This window comes from Dendrobates tinctorius, unplaced genomic scaffold, assembly GCF_039654945.1.
Source record: "Dendrobates tinctorius isolate UK_male_01 unplaced genomic scaffold, ASM3965494v1 ptg000120l, whole genome shotgun sequence".
Taxonomy (NCBI): Eukaryota; Metazoa; Chordata; class Amphibia; order Anura; family Dendrobatidae; genus Dendrobates; species Dendrobates tinctorius.
The window spans coordinates 6,064,752-6,087,039 of record NW_027361788.1 but is presented as its reverse complement, the minus strand read 5'-3'; the positions used below and the strand labels follow the sequence as shown (position 1 = coordinate 6,087,039).

Sequence of the window (22,288 nt, the reverse complement as noted above, 5' to 3'; positions counted from 1 at the left end):
CGCAGGCAGTCCGATTTGCATTTAGTTGTTATGCGGGATGTGGCCAAGATTACCCATTGTCGCGAGTGTGCCACAGCGAGCAAGAGAATAAACCCCCTTGAAGATTATGGTTCATTAAAACGGGAAGAAGATTAATATTTTCCCTGTCAAGATCAATACGGCTTCTCCTGCACTAATTGTCAGAAAAGCTCGCGGAGGCTACTGAAGGATGGCAGTGTGTGCGCACAGTAGATCACAGGGACAGTATTCAAAGGAAGGCTGTCCTGCACCCTCTGGTATCGACTTGCAAATTAGCAGCTGGATTCTAATTAAACAAGCTTAATGAAAGGACCATTTGAATACTGCCGAAGAATTAAAAAAAAAAAAAAAGGAAGACAATCCTTCCCCCCCCCCCCCCCCATTCTGATATGTCCTGAGCCGCAGACCCAGGGAGATGGTGTCGCCATATACGATGGATGCAGCTTTTGTCATGGAGCGGTGCCTGGCATCTCGTATACCGGGTGGACCTTGTGCAATAGGCAGTGCAGCCACATCAAAGGTTAATTTTTGCATTGTCGATCACAGGCCAAGGGGCTTCAGTTATTGCCCCCTCCCCCCAAAGTTATTTATATTTCATGGTGGCTCTGCACATTTGCATGCGTTTGAAGCAATGGACAGATAATTGTTCGTAAAGAGCCCTTTAAGGGAGAGGAGATAATAGGTAGCCTTCTCGGCTAGCTCTTTTTATTAGGCCTCTCTTCACCTACCTGCATGGGCTACATTTAGTATATAGTCTTCCATCTCAGACACTTGTGCATCTCATTTTATTTCCAAAAGCAAGAGTAAAAACTCGATTTAAATAGTTTAGGCCGGGGGTGACAAACAATAAAATTATACTAACATATTAAAAATACTTTTTTTATTTAATTTTCTTTTATTTATAAAAATATTTTTTGGGAACATACAAGTTGCCATATGCAATCTTCCTTCCTTCTCAGACCTTATGATAATGCAATTTGCAGCCTGAGCTACGTTTCTCATTTTTCTCTTTGTGGGAGTGTCTCTCACAACCAACGTTACTGGATGTGAGCTCTGTGTGTATTAAGGTTGCTGCTGTTGGAAGGGTTTCTCACTGTAATGTAGGCTGGATGTAAGCTGTGTGCGTATCCAGGATGTTCGTTCTTGGGAGTGTGGCTCCCAGTAATATAGGTTGGATGTGAGTTCTGTATCCAAGAAGCTGCTGTCGGAAAGGTCTCACCGTAATATAGGCTGGATGTGAGCTGTGTGTGTATCCACAATGCTCCTGTTGGGAGTATCACTCCCAGTAATATAGGCTGGATGTCAGCGCTATCCAGGATGCTGCTGTCAAGCAGAGTCTTTCACAGTAATATAGGCTGGATGTAAGCTCTGTGTATATCCAGGATTCTGCTGTTAGAAGAGTCTCTCACAGTAATATATGCTGTTTGTGAGCTATGTAGATACGATACTGCTGGCAGAAGGGTCTCTCACAGTAATACAGGCTGGATGTGCGCTCTGTATCCAGGATGCTTCTGTCTTCATTAGGTTGAATTTTAGCACAGCTTCTATCCTGCATTTATGGCCTCTTCATGTGCTTTCTTTTGTTTCTACAGCCTGTTTTCTCTTCCCTCCATTACACTAAACCTGCTTTCTCCCCTTTATGGAGTGTGAAAATCTGTACAACCTCCTCCCTGTTGATATCTATAAGACTGGGTTACCTGATTGTGTTTCATGGTCTGTTTAGGGATTATAATGCATTGACTGATCATGGGTCTCCCAGTCCGAACTTACAGCCTCATAGACACATATCAAGCTGTCATTTCGGCTGCTAAGAGTGTCTTTGGCAAATATGTTTGAGTCCTGCGCCTGCGTTTCTCACGGCTGTTGGAAAGTCGCAACACATGCAGGGATTGCCTGTTTGTTAGTCCTGCAGCCACGTGAACTCAAACATATTTTTCGAGCATGCCGAAGTCACTCTATTGGCCCCTGTCATGCTCCGATAACGTCTTATCCCAGCACGGTCGCTCATCACTAATAAGTGACAGTGAATGAAAAAAAAAAATATCACCGTCAATTTCTCATGGATATATCAATTTCCTGACTTTTCGTCCTTTGATTGGATCCACGGCTAAAGCTGGTTTTAAAGAGCTGGATGTCTCACTGATGGGTCGGAGAAATGTCCTTCCACTGTGGATGTTTTGGCTTTGGTAGATGGAAGAGATGCAGCGGAGTGTGTACAATGGCAGGATATGCTGGCATATATTTCCCCTTTTATCCTAGTCTCATTTTTGTTATCCATATCCTATTCCATCTGAGAACAGCACAATGTATGTAGGGGCAGAGACCCCAATTCCATTGTTATCATTTAATGGCTGCTTGCTGCTGATCTTCCAGTTCTCTCCTCTGAATAATAATAATAATAATAATCTTTATTTATATAGCGCCAACATATTCCGCAGCGCTTTACAGTTTAACAGTTTCAAAACACAAGTCATAAGTAACAACGCTAACAATACAATAATTAAAGCAAAATAAGACGAAATAAGACGACCCTGCTCGTGAGAGCGTACAATCTACAATGAGGTGAGGGAGATACAGAGTACAGGTGTGTATTTACAATGGTGTATTTACAATGAAGGTCCAGCAATCTTGCAGGAGTGAAGGATGGATGGAGATAGTGAATGGGCTACGCACGCACACTTACACAGAGAATGACTTTGATTAGTGAATGTGATAGGCCGCTCTGAACAGGTGTGTTTTGAGGGAGCGCCTAAAACTATGCAAATTGTGGATAGTCCTGATTTCTTGGGGTAGAGCATTCCAGAGGATAGGAGCAGCACGGGAGAAGTCTTGGAGTCGGGAGTGGGAGGTACGGATTAGTGCAGAGGTTAGTCGAAAGTCGTTTGCAGAGCGCAGCGATCGGCTAGGCCGATAGACAGAAATGAGAGAAGAGATGTAAGGGGGTGCCGCACTGTGGAGAGCTTTGTGGGTGAGAACAAGTACTTTGAATTGGATCCTATAATGAATGGGCAGCCAATGTAAGGACTGGCGAAGAGCGGACGCGTCCGAGTACCGATTACCCAGATGGACGATCCTGGCTGCTGCATTGAGTATGGACTGGAGAGGGGATAGTCGAGTGACGGGGAGGCCAATTAATAGAGCGTTGCAGTAATCCAGGCGAGAGTGGATCAATGCAACAGTGAGGGTTTTTGTTGTTTCCATAGTGAGAAAAGGGCGGATTCTAGAGATGTTCTTTAGGTGTAAGCGGCAAGAGCGGGCAAGGGATTGTATATGGGATGTAAAGGAGAGATTGGTGTCAAACATAACACCCAGACAGCGCACCTGCTGCCGGGGTGTTATTGTGGTACCACCCACGGAGAGGGAAATGTCAGATTTAGGGAGGTTAGTAGACGGCGGGAGCAGAAGTAGTTCAGTTTTGGAGAGGTTGAGTTTCAGATAGAGAGCGGACATGATATTGGAGACTGCGGACAGACAGTCACTGGCGTTCTGTAGTACAGCAGGGGTAAGGTCGGGGGAAGACGTGTATAGTTGTGTGTCATCAGCATAAAGATGGTACTGAAAGCCAAATCTGCTGATGGTCTGTGCAATTGGGGCCGTGTAGAGAGAGAAGAGAAGGGGGCCAAGGACTAAGCCCTGAGGTACCCCGACAGCAAGAGGAAGAGGAGATGACGTGGAGCCAGAGAACAAAACACTGAAGGAGCGGTCAGAGAGATAGGAAGAGAACCAGGAGAGCCAGGAGATGCTGAGCTCTGTATAACCCCGCCCACACCTCCGATTGGAAGCATTCTGCCTATGCACAGAAAGCTGCACTGAGTCTGGGCGTGGCTGGACTACCTTACTGCAGGTTTATTAGTCATCTGGTAATAATCTCCTGCAGATAAAACTGTGATGTCATGAAAACAACAGCAATTAGCCCAGTAAGTGACCCATCACTGGAATCCGGGTGTCTCTCTCTCTACATTATGCTGCTTTCAGATTAGGGGGCATAAACCTTTTAAAAGCTTTCTGGCATCAACCTTTTTATTCCTTCCTCCATTAAACCCTTTGCTAGCTTTATTTTCGGTTAACTTTCTTTCACTTGTTAATGTATCCCTTTTTTTTTTTTCTTATGTTCCTGCCCCATGTCCTTCCATTTGTGGCTGACATTTCTCAGCCTTCCCTTAAACGGCTTCTTTCTATTAAAATGGATTGTCCAGGATGAGAAATGAGCTGCCTCTCCCCTAAAGAAACGTCTCCACATTTGCCTATGTCTTGTAGCTTGTGACCATTCAAATGCGTAGAGCAAAGTTGCAATATCAGACACAGCCCATTGACCGAAGTCGGGAAAGAAAGCAAATCTGTGTGTATAATATATGATATAATTTATTTTTAGCTATTTTTTCCCTCAACCTTTCCCCATCTTTTTATGCCCAATTCCATATGCGCCATCCATCCTGCAACTTGCTAACATTTCTTGCATCTGCAGATCTTCCGCCCTGTCCCCCATCTCCATCCCGTTCCGTGTCTGCTTCCACTTCCTCCTTTCGCTCCTTGAACAGAGAGCTGCCAAGAGGAGAGAGAATGAAATCTGGGGTGGCAGCTGCTGTGCCCCTCAGTTACATAGCAAGACTTTGAAGATGTTTCAACGTAAAGGAGCTGAGGGCTACAGGCTTAGCCAATTTCTGCAGGTTGCTCCAGCTTTGGCTTTCTGCCTTTTGAAGATGAGCTGCCGAAGCTCCTGCCACTGCCTCCAGCGTGCTAACACCAGCAGGATGTTTTTTTTCCTTTTCCCTTAGCTGTAGCACATCTCATATGTAAGTAGCACAGATTTTGTCAATGCCAAATGTGACAAGCCTTCCTCTAGATTGGCCCTGCCCGGAAGCTTTCGCTGCGGTGATAGATAGCGAAGTGCACAAGTGCCACTTTCCCAGACTGATTTATGGAGTCATATTTCACAGAGAAGCGAGAGCAGCATCGGCCTCTGGAGAAACACTTATGGATTGCCAAAGACCAGCGCTGCTTCGCTTCTTCGGGCCTTGCAGTCGTTTAAAGACTCTGATGTCTTGCACCTGATATTCATTGCAGAGCTGCATCCATTTGTCATATGGGCAGCTATGGATCTAAACCCGAGCAAAGACTCCCCGGCCGGCCCGTGCGCAGCCTTTACATCATCTTATTGACTCATAGTTCCCGGCTCAGGATTGTCAGTGGAAGAATTAAGTGTCTCACCGGCATTAGTGTTTTTTTTTTTTTCACGTTCCCGCACCATTCCAATAACCACTTATATATAGATGTTGTCTATTGTGTTTGCCCCAAGTGCTCTTACTTGTTCGGTGGTAGCCACTAGTAGACACCTTTTGATGGATATGTGGTCTTGAGCATTCCAAGGGGTTGTCTTGTTCTTTTTTTACGATGGTGATCCTCTGTTCTAACGACCCCCATCTACGAGTGATGCCCACTGAAAAATTTTTAATAAAATCCTAAAATAGTTTTCTCTGCAACTCGTTGAGATGGCAATTGTTCATCTGTCACGTACTGTGTGTTTTCCGCCTAGAAAATCAGCTGCCCCATGTGTGTACCCGAGGAGACTCGACAGTTCGGCACTTATTTTGGTAGCATTACGTAACGGTACGTGGTGTATTCATGACCTGCATATCTTTATGTACCTAGATATCTAGCCTTTTCACAAAGATGTCCTGGAAGAGATTAGAGGGGTAGCTAGTTGAGACGGACCCTTATTCTCTTTGGGGGTTCTAATCCCCGTACTACCCAATAGTATGTACTTAAAAATGCATATTGTAGATGCTCAGCGGGAGCAACCTCTTATTATTCTCCATACAGGCTACATCATTAGGGTAAAAACCCAGAAGCTAAAGGGGAATAAGATAATCCTACTTGTTGACGATAAATTGAGAATTGAGTACTGTTCAGACCCCCCCCCCCAATGATGAGCCACAGTCTTAGCCGAAATTTGGCAGTAAATGTAATGTTTCTCTACAGCGCTGCCAAATCTCGAATAAACCATTACGCTGCGCCCATGTAAATGAACAGGTAGTCGGGCAGGAGGCGCCCAACGTAGCCACTTTATCTGGGCTTGCTAACGTTGGGATTCTCAATTCTGTTAATATGAGTCAACAGTGTGATGCAGCAGCAAAAAAGGCAAATGCAATTCTAGGATGTATTAACAGAAGCATACAGTCTAGAACACGTGAAGTCATTATTTCCCTCTACTCTTTGCTCAGACCTCATCTGGAATATTGTGTCCAGTTTTGGGCACCACATTTTAAAAAAGACATCAACAAACTGGAGCAAGATCAGAAAAGAGCAACCAGAATGGTGACCGGTCTGCAAACCCTGTCTTATGAGGAAAGGTTGCAAAAGAGAAGACTGAGAGGAGACTTAATAGCTGTCTACAAATATCTAAAGGGCTGTCACATCGTAGAAGGATCATCTTTATTCTCATTTGCACAAGGAAAGACTTCAAGCAATGGGATGAAACTGAATGGGAGGAGACACAGATTAGATATTAGAAAAAACTTTTTCACAGTTAGAGTGATCAATGAGTGGAACAGGCTGCCACGAGAAGTGGTGAGTTCTCCTTCAATGGAAGTCTTCAAACAGAGGCTGGACAGACATCTGTTTGGGATGATTTAGCGAATCCTGCTTTGAACAGAGGGTTGGACCAGATGGCCCAGGAGGTCCCTTCCAACTCTACCTTTCTATGATAATTCCATGATCAAACACACAAAACATTTTCCAGATAGGTGACTCCTTTTAAGTAAGTCTTAAATAAGTCTATTTTGGTGAAACCTTTATCACACGAAAGACCCCAGATGAGCAGTTTGATCTGCGTGGTCCATGTGCGCAAGTGGGCACCTGAGGGTATCAGGGGGTCTACACCAGAGTGAAAAGGGTTCCAGTGGAAAAAAAAAAAGTATATTGGCCCTAATTGTAGTCATCATAATGCACTCGTTTGTCGGTGTCAGAAGTTGCTTTGGAGATGGAAATGGGCCCACTTACTTTTTGGGTCCCTTTGCGGCTGAAGCAGTTGCACCCATGGTGTGCCCAATAGAATCTATAATTCCCAATTCACTGATGGCATGATTTACTGAGCCCGATATTTTTTGCAAATGATCCGCCATCTAAAGGTGACGATAAAATGGTGAGAGCTTGACCTTAGGGTCCCAAAAACAAGGCGGCTTTGAAGGGTATAAGCACAAATGGCCGCTCTGCTCAGAATGCAACACTTGGCTATTCAAGCTCTTCATTCCTAGAATTTTGTTTTCTGCAGTCTTATAAAAGTGGCATTTTAGGGATATTTGGAGAGGTGGAACGAAACATTGCCAGCAAAGAAGATATCACCGGAATAGGTGGTCACTTAGAGATCAGTGGTGGTCCAACCGCTGCTCCATTCATTCTCTATGAGGCTGCCAGAAAAATCAGATGTTCAGCGCTCAGCAGTCGCGAAGGGAATGAACGGAGCCGCAGTCGAGCATGTGCACTGCCATAAAAATTCCAATGGCGATAAAATTAGTAGGGGTCCCAGCTGTTAGACCCTCCACCAATCTTTCTAGTATTAAAAAGATGCTCGTCTAGTGTTCATCCAGAGATGGGTAATTGTGGGGTTTTGGGACTGAAATACTTACCCAGGGATATGACCATGCTTTTAAATCCGTTTTTGTTCCTAAAAGTAATCTTGAGGTCCCCCAGAATGTGCAGATGTAAAGCACATACACATCCCGGCTACTGTGGCGCGGGACATACGGGAACAGGTTGCTTTTCAGGAGTCTGGCTAAGTTTTTCGGAGGCTGTAACAGCCGCCATATTCAGATTTTTCGCTGGAGAAATAAAGAACTTGTATTTTTCAGGTGATTATATTTTTAGTGGTGAATATTGTATAAATCTAAAGCCTCCTGAATAAAATCCGGCTGAGCAGTACGGACAGTAACGGAGGGAGGTTGTAGCTTTTGCTGCAGATGAAAGGAAGGCATTTTACTGCTGAATAAAGCACAGTCTCGCTGTTTTCCACCAGGTTGTGGTTTAGAGCCCTATATGTTTTATTCTGGCAGGTTATGTGGCATAAATGAATAGATAATGTCTACGACACTAACCTGGATTTACATTCTTTTACTAGGAAAGATAAACTGCTGATTAATTCAGTATAGAACTCAATTACAAAGTGAGCGCCTCTCTGCGGGGACCCGTCACCCTGCAGACAACAGATGCTGAATTTATACCCTGGCATCCTCCGTGCTGCAATGAAATATTAACATATTTTATTGCATGTGTGAGGTGCAGTCAGTGAAGGGAGGGGGGTCTGCTGGCGCGTATCGCCACACTGGTTTCCTAGCATCATAGCTGGGATATAGATGGGCATCTCCATTGATATTTTACAGCTGTCTGGGTTTGTATATTTGTTATTTATAGTTTTACATATGGCTGCAGGTACTGAGTTATACTTTATTCAGAATCTGTGTATAATATAAATAATAACATGGCAGAGATTGTCTCGCAAAAGCAACCCCACAATGCTGTTAGGGCATATGGACATCATAGATTGTGGTGCGTCATCCCTCCACAAGCCAAAACAGAGCACTTCTCCATCAGCCGATCAACCTGGTGGATGGTTTTTCCCTCGGACAGACACCCCCATGGAGTTGCATCGTGATACTGAATTAGAGAAAGTCTCATCAGGGCAAAACATTTCCATATGGTATTTCCAATTAGAGCGGACCCGACCTGTCGGGAGTATTACGTGGCCAGCGATTTATTTAAATGTTCAGTGTCTAATGTAACATTTCTTGCATAAGCGTAAGGTGAGCCGCAGATTCAGTGTGATATGAGCTGTTCCTAATGACCGATTCAGCATGGTAACGATGGACGTTATGTACAGATCGAGCCCAATGTTACACAGAAATTGTAGTGCATAGGTAGGGCGGCTGTGTATTCCCCGTTCGGTATCCTGCCTGCTCTTACACAAGTCCCAAATCCCCTTGTGTACATTTAATTGCCCTCAGATAGGAGCCAAGCTGATGTGCAGCTGTAAGTGGTCATTTGGCAAACAGAAGTCATTTATTATACACCTGACAGCGAGCCCTGCATCCTGTCACTTGGTCCCTCATAATTGCAAGGCTTGGGTGTGCTAAAGGCAGTTTATTTTTTCCTTCCTCACACAAGAAGCAGGGTTAACCCTTTTCTGGTCATCGGCGCGCTATTTCGCCTCTGAACCTTGAGACATCTTACGTGCCTGTGGTGTCCATATACGACCACACTGTCCTTGTGGGACTGAAGGTGTCATTATGGAGACACTCATCAAAGGTTGCCACCAAGTGTAGAACCCACCAGTAGTTATAACCAGGCCCTACTCGCCATTATTTTATAAACATAAGGGCTGTCAGTCATTACATGTCTCAAACTGGTAACTCCCTTTTTATCTCTGAAGGCAGATTCTTGGGGAGATTTATGTCCGGCACCAAGATCTTAACAGCTCATTTATGTATAAGAAAAACTTAGCTTTCTCTGGAATAAGACATCAGATCTCGGATATCAAGGTGTCATTTTATTGCGCTTCCATGGCCTACATGCCCATATAGATGGCTTAGGAGGCTGGATACTGCTGACACCTTTTCTTTAAATACCCCATCTTTTCCAGTTCTAATGCCTTAGCAGATGTAATAATAATAGAAAATATTTCCAATTAGAAATGTATAGTTCTTCTGGTTTGCTATGTTGCTTACCCCATGTGCAGGGCTAAAGTATCCACGGTTACAACCACTCTTAGTGACAGCTAGCTCGGTGTTAGTGATCGTAACTATGCGACTGCAATGCCTTGCACATGTGGTAAGGAGCATAGTGAATCAGAAGAACTATACTAAATTTCTAATTGGAGTTATTTGCTAATATTTTTGATTACACCTACTACATATTGAGATAGGAATACCCCTTTAAAGGTCGCTTATGTTTGATGCTTCAAATGTTAATGCTGCCAAATTAGTACAAGGACCGCCTGGCAGGAGTAGCAGTTTTGTACGGATCATGCTTTGCCGGCCTAAAACCTGCTGCGGTGGAAGCGGCAGAATATACACGGCGGCCCTCCTTCCAATAGCCGAATCGTAAAAGACCCATCAAGGTAATCCATCAGCACCTGATCCTGCACAAAATACCTTACTCCCGACAGTCGGCTTAAAGCTGAGATTTAATACAGCCCCACGTCTGCCATCAAGCAGGCCTCGACAGTTTAAAGCTCATTCTCTAAATCTCTGCAGACTTTATGGCCAGCCGAGGGCCCATATAAAGTTTAATAGCATTACGGCACATAAATCATCTTTTAAAGATGCCGCGAGCAGCTCAGATATTAAATGCAGACAATTGTGCGCGGTATAAATAATTTATCAGACCCCGTTTCGGATTGCCCATCCAGCCTGACTTGTTTATTTTTTTGCCCTCGCTGAAGAATTCCTCTGGCGCTTCTTGAGAGAACCATTACCGGTCAGTTTAATGAACTCTGGGGCCGACCAGGCCACCACGAGCCGCCTGCCGCAGCTGCGGTGACCGATCCGGACCCCTCTTCCTGCCTTCTCCAAGTGTTGGCCATTTGTCATCCGCTGGTAAATGGCTGCGCACATTGGAGCCCAGGGACACATTGTATGATACAGTGATGGAAGCAAACAGATAGCCCTATAAAGAGCTGCTTGTCACCGCTGACTCGTCTTCCCGTACATCACTCTTATTGTAATCTCATTTAAGAAGCAGCTCGGGCCCAGGGGTAACATATTCCCAGGCACTTTGGACTTCGCAGCTGTAAACTACTCACACGCCTGGTTATTTGCTCCAAAACTTTCCTTTCTTTAATTACACACAGGCTGATGTTTTTTTTTTTTTTTTTATAAAAGACAAAAAAAAGGCTTTAACAGCAGTATACCGTAGTCCCGTGTATGACTATGCAAATGGCTGGTAACCGGCTTGTTGTGCTTACACCGGAGTCGGAGAAGTCATAGTCGTAAAATTCAGCCTTGTGCCTCGCGGGTGATACTTGGAAAATGGGAATATGAAGGAATTACAATGTTACCAGATCCATAAAATGATCTACTATTCTCCGCTGATATCCTGTAGGTGGTCAAATATAGGTGGGTTTAGGAAAACTCAAACAACTTTTCCAAATGGATCACGTACAGAATACAGACCACCGTAAACTGCAAACGTATTTAGCACAGACCTCTGGCCTAAAATCAAAGACTTCCAAAATTTATTTTTGCAGAGTTCTACAATGAGGAAAAAATATATATGTACAGGGTTTTGACCAACACATCAAACCGTGTCATGGGCAGCCCAATCTCCGGACCTGAACCGCATTGAAAACCTCTGGAATGTAATCAAGAGGATGATGGATAGTCACAAGCCATCAAACAAAGAAGAACTGCTTACATTTTTGTACCAGAAGAGTGTGAAAGACTGGTGGAAAGCATACTAAGACGCACGAAAGTTGTTTTTAAAAATCATGGTTATTCCACAAAATATTGATTTCTGAACTCTTCCTGAGTTAAAACATTAGTATTGTTTCTAAATGATTATGAACTTGTTTTCTTAGCATTATTTGAGGTCTGAAAGCACTGCATTTTTTTTTTTTAATTTTGACCTTTTCTCCTTTTCAGAAAAAAAACAAAATTTAGTGCTTGGAAATTCAGAGACATGTTGTCAGAAGTTTATAGACTAAAAGAACAATTTACATTTTACTTAAAAATATACCTATCAAGAGAAAAATCAGACAAACTGAACATTTGGAAGTGGTCTCTTAATTTTTGCCAGAGCTGTATTTTTATCTAAACTGGGGGACAAAAAATGAGAACAAGACATGGGTGCTTCCTCGAAATTCATTGGGTTAGATTAGAAAAATATGGTCGCTATCACTACAGACTATTGGCTGCTGTTGAGACTCAGCCCCATTTACCTAAATGTGGTAAACCGCAAGAGCAAACCCATCCTATGGACAAGACTGGCACATCTAGACCCTTTGTTCCTTATTTTTCTTTTGATCACATTTAGAATTTTTGCAACCCAAACAATTTAGATGGCTGGTGGTTATTTCACTTTACATAGAAGTTCTCCCTCTGTAGAGCGCTCCTGTGTTCTCTATGAGAAAGCCACTGCCACACTCCAGTCGGGTGACTTATCTGAGAGAGCAAAAGGGTTGGTGGTTGTTAGTAGGACAAGCCAAATTTTTCAAAGGGTTGTGAATCCTGACAGAGGGCACACTGCACAATGTGAGGATTCACTAGTCTGCATTCACAAAGTAACCACAGGCTTGAACCCCAAGCCTGGACAACCCCTTGAACTCAGCGACAATCAATCGTCGGCTCTTATACCTATTAGACTGTCGGCCAAACCCTTTGATTTTGGGGTGTTCAGCTGACATTAGTTTAATGCCTATGGGGTGGGTTATGGTCCTTTTACAAGAGCAGATAAGCTGCTGGAACGATAGCCGCTAATTGTAGGTAGATAATTAGAACTAATTTTATGTTCGCCAATCATCTTTAATGGCCATGTGTGGGGTCAAACAATCTTTATGGTTATTCATATTAGGAGGTGATGGGTGTTTTGGTATTTAGACTTTTTGCCACAAATGTTTTGTGTTTTTTTCTCAAAGTTTTACTTTGATATAAAATTGCATGAAGGCGCCTATGATTGTAAAATCACATCTAACTATAGGCCTCTATACAAAAACAGATGAAAGTTGGCTGACCTATTTGATGTTGATGGGTTTCTGCCGACTCCTCAACAGATGATGTTGGGGGACAGATGGAACAGATAGTTGGAATTTCAATGCCCCATCATTTTGTCTTCCTGGTTGGAAACACGTGAATGCTTGGCTGACATGGCTTGTTTCCTTTATTACAGCTGAGCCCCATTATTCCTTTCCAAATTCCTACCACCTTTGTACCAGTACTCCATAACTTTTATAACTTTTTCCTGTGTGCCCAAAATGTTTAAGTTGGTGATAATGAAGAAGTCTGTATGCAAATTACCTATTCAGGGAGGAAGAGGACTTGAACTCGTGCGGTATGACTTAAGGCCCCGTCACACGTCGCTAGCAAGATCGCTGATTTTGTGATGTCACAGCGATCACGCCAGCGAGATCGCTGTGTGTGACGGGGATCAGCGACCGGCCCCTCCGCCGAGTATCGCTGATCGTGCTCGATCGGCCTGGGTCGTTTTTTGATCGCTGCGTTTGGCAGCGAGAGACCAGCGATCAGCAACGCTGGTTTCTAATGTAAACATCGGGTATCCAGGAGCCGCGGCTCTTAGATACCCGATGTTTACCTTGGAAACCAGCGTGTACGTCGGTTTACAAGGTAAACAGCGGGTATCCAAGAGCCGCGGCTCCTGGATACCCGATGTTTACATTAGAAACCAGCTTGCTCGCTGGTCCTGATCGCTGAAGGGGCTGTCTCCGTGACAGCTCACCAGCGATCCCATCCATGTCGGATCGTTGGTGGGATCGCTGGGACATTGTTGTGTGTATCGGGCCTTTAGGATAAAAGCCAAATAGACACGTGTTTCAGGGTGTTGCCCTCTCCTCAGTGCAAAGCAGGAGATCCGATTTATTGTATGAGAGGCTTCTGTCTGGAATCTAAGGAGTAATGGCTCTCTTTATGGAGAGTGACATGCCAGTGTAAGGAGACTTATAGGCCTTGCAATGCTCCTCTGGGTCCATTTGACGCTTGTGTCTGTCTCTCTTGCAGGAGGAAGATGCCAAACAACTAGTGCGTGATGCTATTGCCTCTGGCATTTTTAACGACTTGGGATCTGGAAGTAACATTGATCTGTGTGTGATTACCAAAAACAAGGTGGACTACATCCGTCCCCATGACATGGCTAACAAGAAGGGAGTAAGGTGAGTGGAAAGACCTCACAGCTTTTTGCGGGTTGCCTTGATGCAAGCAACCCATGTAACTAGGGGCTAGTAATGGACAGCACCAGTAAAAATTGTTTCTGTTTTTAGGACAGGAAATTACAAATACAAGAAAGGAACAACGGGAGTCCTGTCCGAAAAGATTACCCATTTCAGCCTGGATGTGATGGAAGAAAGCGTGCAGACTATGGACATCTCCTAATTTCTTGCTGCCCCACCGTCCGCAGTGTCTCGGTCTTTGTAACACACACGTTAAACACTTGTTCCCCTTTGAAGGATTTGGTTAGAAAAGAAATAAAATGTTCTCGTCCTTACATAAATTAGGAAGATGTGTTTTGTAGCTTTAAAATCTGCAAGGAGCACATAACATTTTAATTGCCAAAAAGTAAAAAAAAAAATCCACTATGTATCCTAAAGAAAGTTTCTAGGTAAAACAGTTACTGTTGTTTTCAAGATTTGACCCAAAAACTTTTGCAGTGTACATTCTGCACAAAATATTGAATATTTCCTTTTTTTTCATCTAAATAAGAGTTAACTCTTATGTTCTGATTTACATTTTATTCTGACTCTGAATCCTTGGCAAAGCTTCAACTCTCAAACGCTCATAGAAATTTCACTTTTTCTGTCTGCCTGCAGGCACCACTAGAGGGAGCTCATTATTCATTCACTATGTAACCACTACGTAGCACACCCCTGCCTAGCGTCGACATCTAGGCAAACAGAATTTTTATCTTTTGACTTTTTTTTCTATGACAGAGACTAGGAGCTTTGTTTTCAAAAACAGATCTTGGGCTGGATTAAAATGAATCAAGTTATTATTCCTTAAGGAATTATTCCCCATCCTTAGGACTGGAGATTTCATACTGATCTTGGGATTCCCAGAGGTGAATATCCTCATCCTCCACTCCTAGAAAAAGCAGAGGAACAGCGCTTGGCCATTTCCAACAGTCCCATAGACAATGAATAAAGCAGAGGAAGGGCGGCTGGAGGTCTCAGGATTGCTGGGGGTCCCAGTGATCGGTAAATTACTCTGTTAATCCGTTTAAAGGGGTTTACAATTTTTTCTTACTTAAATGTAGGTAATTAGGGTTAATAATTTCTCCTTAGCCTCATTGGGGGACACAGATACTGTGGGTGTATGCTTCTGCCGCTAGGAGGCTGACACTGAATGAAAAAAAGAGGTTAGCTCCTCCTCTGTCGTATACACCCTCGCCCCTATTGCGGGCGGAACTCAGTTTTTTGCTTAGTGTCCTTTGGAGGCACACACATCTGGATGTCTCCAGACTATTTTTTTTTTTTTCTTCCCATGAAGATGAGACAGGGGTGATGGATCCTATTGAAAGGGTTCCGATCTCCCCAAACCATCAACGGGCGAGCACGCGTTGAGTATTGTCTCCGCATATCCTTTCCCACACCGTGGGACATATCTGGGTCTTTTTCCCCAGACTTCTATTTTTCTTTTTTATTTTATGAAGATAAGACAGGGGCAATGCATCCTATTCAAAGGATCCGATTTCCCCAAGCCATCAACGGGCGAGCACATGCGAGTATCCCTCCACGTATCCTCTCCCGCGACGTGGGACATGATGCCGGTCTTAGCCCTGTCCACCCCTAGGTATTGAAACCATGGGCTTGCACAGAGGCACAAGACTAGTCTGTGCGGCCTCCACTGCGGTGCTGCAAGGTGGCGGACGGTCCCTCTCCTCACCCCCTGAAGGGGTTAGATGGAGCTAGGGTCCCTGCACTGTCCTATTTTGTCAAGGCCCCCTCACATACCTGAGCTGGGAAGCTGAAGAGGATCGTCAGTGAGGAGAGGGCCTGGGAGGGCTCCTGCGGCGAAGATCCGAGGCTGGAGCCCTTAGCTGTCAGATGCCACCGGCAGTGGCTGCAGAGCGGTGCGGAGAAGCCCGTGCCAGTAAGTAGCGCCATTTTTTGTGGCGCCATGGAGTTTGCGCCCCCTGTCCCCCCCCCATCGGGGGCAGGGGATATATTGAGGCCAAAGCTAGGTCGCAACCGGAAGTTCCGCCTCCGGGCCGCACGTCACTTCCGGTGGCCCGCCCCCCAGGCCTGGGCGGCGGTGGATAAATTTAGTCCCTGGTTCCGGAGTGCGGCTCGGAAGTACCGCCCCTGGACCGGTTATGCGGGCAGTCCGCCCCACAGCTGGTGGCGCGCGATTTTTGTGCGGAGGCGTCCAGGAACGGGGAGGCACAGGACTGGGGTAAGTGCTGCCTGGGAGACGAGGTGCTACCTCCTTTCCCCCCCATCCCCAGCAGCGGACAGATACAGCATGTCCGAAGAAGCAGTATGCATTTCTTGTCGGGCTGCGTTTCCGCGGGCGCAGAGCAAGCGATTAGGCAAAGCCGGCGAGTCCAAACGCGAAAAGGAGCCCAGGAGCCCTCCTCTGCGACCGAAACCACAATGCTGGTGTGGGCATACCGCAGAGGACAAGGACGCCTAATAGAACCTCAGTGTCTGTCCTCCCCTGCGACCGCGACCAATGTGCCAAGCCCCCCAGAGTGGGCCCTATCACAGTTCATGCAATTGAGTCCCTTCAGGCCCCAGATGGGGGCAGGGACAGCGGCTCGCCGGCCTTAGAGGGGACCTCCACCTCACAAGAGCCTCCGGCCTGCAGGGGCCGCTCTCACTCCAGGCAGACCCGGAGGAAACGAATCCACACCATGTCGCCCAGCCCATCCGGTGCCTTGGCATCCGTAAGCTCTGCTTCTTGCTCCCCGTCACCAGTGGTTGATAGCGAGCAGACCTCAGATTGCGACTCAGACGAGCCCCTTGACCTGGACACTCCAGGGTCACGTGAAACAGTGAACAGCCTCATAGAAGCCGTCAATCAGACCCTGGGGATTGAGGATGATTCCGCAGCGGCTACGGGGCATAAAGTGGCATATAAGCGAGTGAAGCGCCCACACAGAATTTTTTCCTCTCACCCGGAGTTTGAGGACATAGTGCGTCCAGACAGGCGTTTCTCGGGTTGAAAGGCACTCGAAACAAGGTATCCATTTGCTCCGGCCCTCCGTATAAGATGGATGGAATCTCCGATGGTGGATCCTCCGGTTTCGCGCCTAGCCACCAAGACCCTGCTATCCGTCCCTAGTGTTTCCTTGATTAAGGATCCCACGGATCGCCTTATAGAGAGCTTAGCTCGCTCAGTATATGAGGCGTCAGGGTCAGCACTCGCTCCCTTGTTCGCAGCAACTTGGGTAGCCAAGGCTATGATATCATGGTCAGAAACATTAAAAAAAGGTCACGCAGGAGCAGGATCTACCTGCAGAGATTTCGGAGGTCGCAGGTCAGATGGCGATGGCAGGAGACTATGTAATCAATGCGTTTTTGGATGCGGCCAATTGCTCAGCAATTGCTGCCGCTAATGCAATTTCGATCAGAAGAGCCCTATGGTTAAGGACATGGCGAGCCGATTCTTCCTCTAAGAAGTCCTTGACTTCCCTGCCTTATGAGTGCGGCCGCCTATTTGGGGGAGAAGTTGGATCAACTTATCTCCGACTCCACAGGAGGAAAGAGCGGGTTTCTCCCTCAACAAAGGGTCAAACCGTTTTTTCGTCACCCGTTTCAGGCACGTTTTCGGGCCTTTCGCAATACTGGGTGAACTACAGCAGCCAATTCCGCCACCTCAGGCTGCCCCAACCAGGATAGGGAGCGGCAGGTCTCATATAGAACCAACCCATTGGGGAGATTGCTTACTCAGCAGCCCAGATTGTGGGGATCCAGATCCCAAAGATCGTCGGCTAAATGACACGAGGCCTTTACCAGACGACACCAGCAAGGTGGGGGGCCGCCTACTCTGGTTTTTCCACGTCTGGGCCAATGTCGCTCACGACGTATGGGTAAAGGAATTGGTGGCCTCAGGTTACAAAATAGAATGTCAGATACCTGCTAAGACGGTTTTTTCTTTCCCGGCTTCCCAGAGTGGATGCCCAGGCAAGGGCGCTATTGGGAGCCATCAGATCGCTCCAGCACAACGAAGTCATTGTTCCAGTGCTGGAACACGAAAAAAATCGGGTTCTATTCCAACCTTTTTGCGGTTCCCAAAAAGGACGGGTCTGTCAGGCCTGTTTTGAACCTGAAGCTTCTGAACAAATTCATCAGGATCAGACATTTCCGGATAGAGTCTCACCGGTCAGTCATATCGGCCATGGAGCAGGGAGAATACTTGGCCTCAATAGATGTCCAGGATGCATATCTGCATATTCCTATGTTTCCACCTCATCAGAGGTTTCTACGCTTCGCCATTAGTGATCTACATTTTCGGTTCGTAGCACTACCCTTCGGGCTAGCCACGGCCCCAGAGTGTTCACAAAGGTTATGGCAGTCGTCATGGCCATACTGCATTCTCGAGGCATATTCGGCTTGCCTTATCTGTAGGACCTCTTGGTCAAGGGCCCTTCAATACGGGCATGCGAGGAAAATGTCAACATCACGCTAGATACTCTTGCCCCCTTAGGGTGGTTGGTCAATGCGAAGAAGTCATCCCTTGTGCCAGCTCAAAGTATCTCCTGCCTAGGAATGATTCTCGACAACTCGCCGAGGGTTGGTAATTCTCCCTCAGGAAAAGATGCGAGCGTTCCGGCAGGGAGTCCGGACACTTCGGCAACCAGTCCCTCATACCATCCGATCCGGGATGAGGAGCCTAGGGAAAATGGTGGCAGCAATGGAAGCGGTACCGTTCGCCCAGTTCTATCTTCGCCCCCTGCAGCACGCCCTTTGGTTAGCTTGGGACAAGAATCCCTTCACGCTCGATCGGCAGTGCCGACTGTCTTTTCAAGTCAGGCAGTCGCTCGGATGGTGGTTAAGCAGTTCCTCTCTGACCCTGGGGAAACCTTTCCCCGCAGACCATTGGGGTGATGACAACCGACGCCAGTCTCCTCGGCTGGGGAGCGGTGTTTCGCCACCACACGACCCAAGGACGGTGGTCGCCACAGGAGGCACGCCTCCCGATCAACTTATTGGAGATACGAGCAATTAGGCTGGCTCTGCCAAAGTTTCATCACTTTCTAGCAGGCCGCCCCGTCCGGATTCAGTCGGACAACGCCACGGCGGTGGCTTAAATAAATCGCCAAGGGGCACCCGCAAGCAGAGCAACCATGCGTGAGGTGGGGCACGTTCGGCAGTGGGCCGAAGCAAACCACTCTGTGTTTTCGGCTGTCCACATCCCAGGCGTAGAAAATTGGGCGGCAGACTCTCAGCCAGCAGGGTCTTGCGTCCGGAGAGTGGTCTCTACATCCCGAAGTCTTCCAGCAGATTTGTCAGCTGTGGGAAACTCTGGATGTGGGCCTGATGGCGTCCAGAGTGAGCGCCAAGGTGCCCATATATGTCGCTCAGGCCAGGGACCCGCAGGCAATCGCTGTGGCGCGTTGGTTCTGCTATGGAACCAGTTTCGCCTCCCATATCTATTTCCCCTGCTGCCACTACTTCCGAGAGTCATCAAGATGATCAAAACGGGAGGGGTCCCGGCGATTCTGCTGGCCCCAGACTGGCCCCGTCAAGCATGGTACGCAGATCTAATGCAGCTGCTCGCCGACGTTCCTTGGTGCCTACCAGAGCGCCCAGATCTACTTTCCCAAGGGCAGATTTGCCACTTGAACTCAGGGGCCCTGTGTTTGACGGCATGGCCATTGAATCTTGGGAGCAAGGTGGTCGCTACAATGATTAGCGCCCGGAAGCCTGCTTCAGCACGAATTTACCACCACACCTGGAAGGTGTTCTTTGCTTGGTGTCGAGGCTGCGGTGTTTCTCCACTGACACTCTCGATCCCCAACATCTTGGCCTTTCTCCAGTCGGGCCTAGACTCGGGCTTAGCCCCAAGTTCCCTCAGGAGACAAATGTCGGCCTTATCCGTTCTGTTCCAGCGCAGAATTGCTACCAATCTGCAGGTGATGACCTTCATCCAGGGAGTCTCCCACTTGGTACCTACCTATAAGGCGCCTATGGACTCGGGACCTTAACCTGGTCCTAAGTATTCTACAGGAAGCTCCATTTGAACCGCTTCAGGATATCTCCTTGAGATACTTTGCCTGGAAAGTGGTGTTCCTAGTGTCCATCACTTCTATAAGGTGGGTTTCAGAACTGGCAGTCCTATCCTGCCAACCCCCATTCCTCACTTTCCATAAGGATAAGGTGGTGCTTACACTAGCCCCTCCTTTTCTGCCGAAAGTCGTGTCCTCTTTTCACATTAATGAAGATGTTGTCTTGCCTTCATGTTGTCCAGCACCGGTGCACTGTGTGGAAAAGGCTCTTCACACGTGGGACCTGGTAAGAGCTCTCCGGAGGTCCGTGTTGAGGACGGCAACCTTTCGTCAGACGGACACACTGTTTGTGCTACCCGAAGGGCGCAGGAAGGGACTTGCTGCCTCAAAATCGACCATAGCCAGATGGATTCATTTGACTATTCAGGAGTCCTACCGCATTAGAGGCATGCCGATTCCAGCAGGGATCAGAGCGCACTCTACTCGGGCAGTGGGCGCCTCTTGGGCGCTTCAGCACCAGGCTTCGACGGAACAGGTTTGCAAGGCAGCAACCTGGTCCAGCCTGCACACAATTGCCAAACATTATAATATTCATGCTCAGGCCTCGGCAGATGCGAGCCTGGGCAGAAGGATTCTCCAAGCAGCGGTGGCGCACCTTTAAACAAGAGGTGCATGTAGCTTGGATCGATGAGTCAATCTCCCACCCAGGGACTGCTTTAGGACGTCCCACAGTATCTGTGTCCCCCAATGAGGCGAAGGAGAAACAGGGATTTTTGTGATAAACTCACCGTAAAATCCTTTTCTCCGAGACGCTCATTGGGGGACACAGCACCCACCCTATTAGCCAGTTGGCTCTGTTTTTGTTTAATTAATATGGATTTATTTATGTGATATAAGGATGGTCCTTTTCTGGACATGTTGTACCTGTATTAAGGCTGATTTTGTTGTTCTACTGCTTTGGCACCAAACTGAGTTCCGCCCGCAATAGGGGCGAGGGTGTATACGACGGAGGAGGAGCTAACTTTTTTCACTTAATGTCAGCCTCCTAGCAGCAGAAGCATACACCCACAGTATATGTGTCCCCCAATCGGAGAAAAGGATTTTACGGTGAGTTTATCACAAAAATCCCTGTGTTTGCTATTTGGTTTCATTCAAAAGTTTGCAGAGTTTCCCTTTTTATCGCTTCTGTGTTGTCTATTGCTGGCTGCAGCATGAGTAAACTGAGAATCAGTCAGCAAACTATGACTGACTGACAAAGTTCGTTATGCTGTCTTTTTCCCAGCTCCTTTTTCTTAATGTTGAGTGTACAGGAAAATAAAACGCCAAACAATGCAAAATATGTAGTGAAACCTAATTGCAAAAATTTAGCCCCAAATACATGCATTTAAAAAAAAAAAAAAAAAATTAGTGTTTCCAGATGCTTTTGCCTAAACTAAGCCCACACAACGTAAAATTGGCAATAATGAATAGTCTTATTGCATTCTTTGTATTTTTTTCTCACACCAAGGATATTTTTCAGTTTATAGAGAATGTATAATTCTAATAGATGTAATATAGTCCTACAGGTTTTATATAAGCTGTTCTCTAAGCATGCTCGTGTGCTAGTAGAGTGAATTTGGCGTGCTCGAAAAATATATTCAAGTCATTGCAGCTGCATTTCTCGTGACTGTTCGACAGCCGCAGCACCTGCATGTGTTGTGGCTGTCAAACAGCGGCGGGGACTTGGACATATTATTTGAGCATGCCGAAGACACTCGATTACCATGCTCAGATAACACCTTATACATGCTCGCTCATCACTAATACAGACCTATCAGGAGCAACTAAGGTTATTTTTTCTAATTATGACTATTTAAAGGGAATCTGTTGGCAAGTTTATCTGAGACTACCATGATGTAGATCAGTGTTCCTCAAGAGCCACCAACAATCATCTGTGCAATCCTAAAGAAATCCTGAAAACATTATCACTGTAGGACTACATGTCACGTGCCAAACAGTCCAGCTAATCTGTGTAACCCCGCCCTAACTGCTGATTGACAATTTGAGCTCCATTGCTTGGATTTGAACTCAAAGCTCTGTTTATAAGCCTACAGACGTTACAATACCACTGCGCTATAGCGGCAACTATGTACACCAGAAGCTGCCAATCAGTGAGGTGGGTGGGGTTATACAGTGCTCAGCCTTCAGCGCACTGCTACATCTACAACAGGAATTCTATCAACACTGCCCAAAGTAGTCCAGTAAGTGACACATCGCAGGATCTCTGCCCCTATATCATGCTGCTGACAGATTATCTTTAAAAAGAATATTCAAACTGGTCTACCCTTTTAAAATCTTCATTGCATATTGTATGAGATATTAGAATATTTCCCAGGAAAATACAAAG

The 22,288-nt window shown here is 46.3% G+C and overlaps 1 protein-coding gene across 1 annotated transcript in view; it reads left to right on the top strand.

Annotated features, from left to right (window-relative positions):
* The window catches only part of PSMB7 (proteasome 20S subunit beta 7), a 77,638-nt gene extending 63,412 nt beyond the window's left edge, over window positions 1-14,226 (top strand). The window contains exons 7-8 of the mRNA XM_073590709.1: window positions 13,737-13,888; window positions 13,997-14,226. Of these exons, the coding sequence (XP_073446810.1) occupies window positions 13,737-13,888; window positions 13,997-14,108 (264 nt within the window). The 3' untranslated portion in view covers window positions 14,109-14,226. The remainder of the gene's footprint in view (window positions 1-13,736; window positions 13,889-13,996) is intronic.
* The last annotated feature ends 8,062 nt before the right edge of the window (window positions 14,227-22,288 follow it).